The sequence below is a fragment of the Mesitornis unicolor genome, unplaced genomic scaffold (genome assembly GCF_000695765.1).
Source record: "Mesitornis unicolor isolate BGI_N332 unplaced genomic scaffold, ASM69576v1 scaffold30558, whole genome shotgun sequence".
Taxonomy (NCBI): Eukaryota; Metazoa; Chordata; class Aves; order Mesitornithiformes; family Mesitornithidae; genus Mesitornis; species Mesitornis unicolor.
Genome location: NW_010204453.1, coordinates 574 through 1,412, shown reverse-complemented (window position 1 = coordinate 1,412; position 839 = coordinate 574). Strand labels below are relative to the sequence as shown.

The 839-nt window shown below is 58.9% G+C and overlaps 1 protein-coding gene across 1 annotated transcript in view; it reads left to right on the top strand.

Moving 5' to 3' along the window:
* LOC104545842 (protein sidekick-2-like) overlaps positions 1–839 on the top strand; it is a gene marked incomplete at both ends in the record, with an annotated part of 3,897 nt that overhangs the window by 2,761 nt on the left and 297 nt on the right. Inside the window, 2 exons of the mRNA XM_010191071.1 lie at positions 1–68; positions 393–533. The exon at positions 1–68 is cut by the window's left edge and continues 9 nt beyond it. Coding sequence (XP_010189373.1) covers positions 1–68; positions 393–533 — 209 coding nt within the window. The remainder of the gene's footprint in view (positions 69–392; positions 534–839) is intronic.

The following is an 839-nucleotide window of genomic DNA, read 5'->3' as shown; positions in this document are numbered from 1 at the left end:
CTTCCGCGTCATTGCCGTCAACGACTACGGCTACGGGACCCCCAGCACGCCGTCCCCCTCCGTGTCAGGTAACCAGGGGTGTCCCTGGGGCTATGCTGTCACCCCTGTACTGGAGGTGGGATCCCAATATCGCTCTGTTCTCATGGCCATCGCTGAAACCCATCTCCCCAGCCCTGCCTGGCTCTTGCATAGCCCCAAATCTCGCTGCTACCACCACTCTCTTTGCAAAACCTCCTGTTATCCCCCATTAACCCCATACAGATCTCACAAAGCTCCCCAAGGCAACCCCATGCCCTGCAGTGAGGTCTCCCCCATCCATACTGGTTTGCCCTCATCCATACTGGTTTACCCCCATGCCCGCACCCCTCTGATCCCCCCCTGCCTCTCTCCAGCCCAGAAAACCAACCCTTTCTACGAGGAGTGGTGGTTCCTGGTGGTCATCGCCTTGGTGGGGCTCATCTTCATCCTCCTCCTCATCTTCGTGCTCATCATCCGCGGGCAGAGCAAGAAGTACGCCAAGAAGTCAGACTCAGGTGAGCGCTGGGGTAGGGGCTGATGGGGGCACTGACCCCATAGGACCCTCCCTGGGGCTTCTGTGCCTGCGTTTAGGGTCTGAGCAGGGTGGTGGGAGCCTGCCCCAGGGCACAGCTCTTCCCCAGACCAAGAAGGATGCTGTGGGCTTCCCGGAGAGATTAAATAAGGGGCTTGTCCTGCTGTCAGCTGCGGAGCAGGGCAGCGCGGGGGCTCGGCGGAGGTCATCGGGATTAGTGAAACACAGCTCTGTTTTCTTAGCTCTGTCAAGGGCTTAAATTGTGGGGAAAATCCAGGTCTCCTCGTTA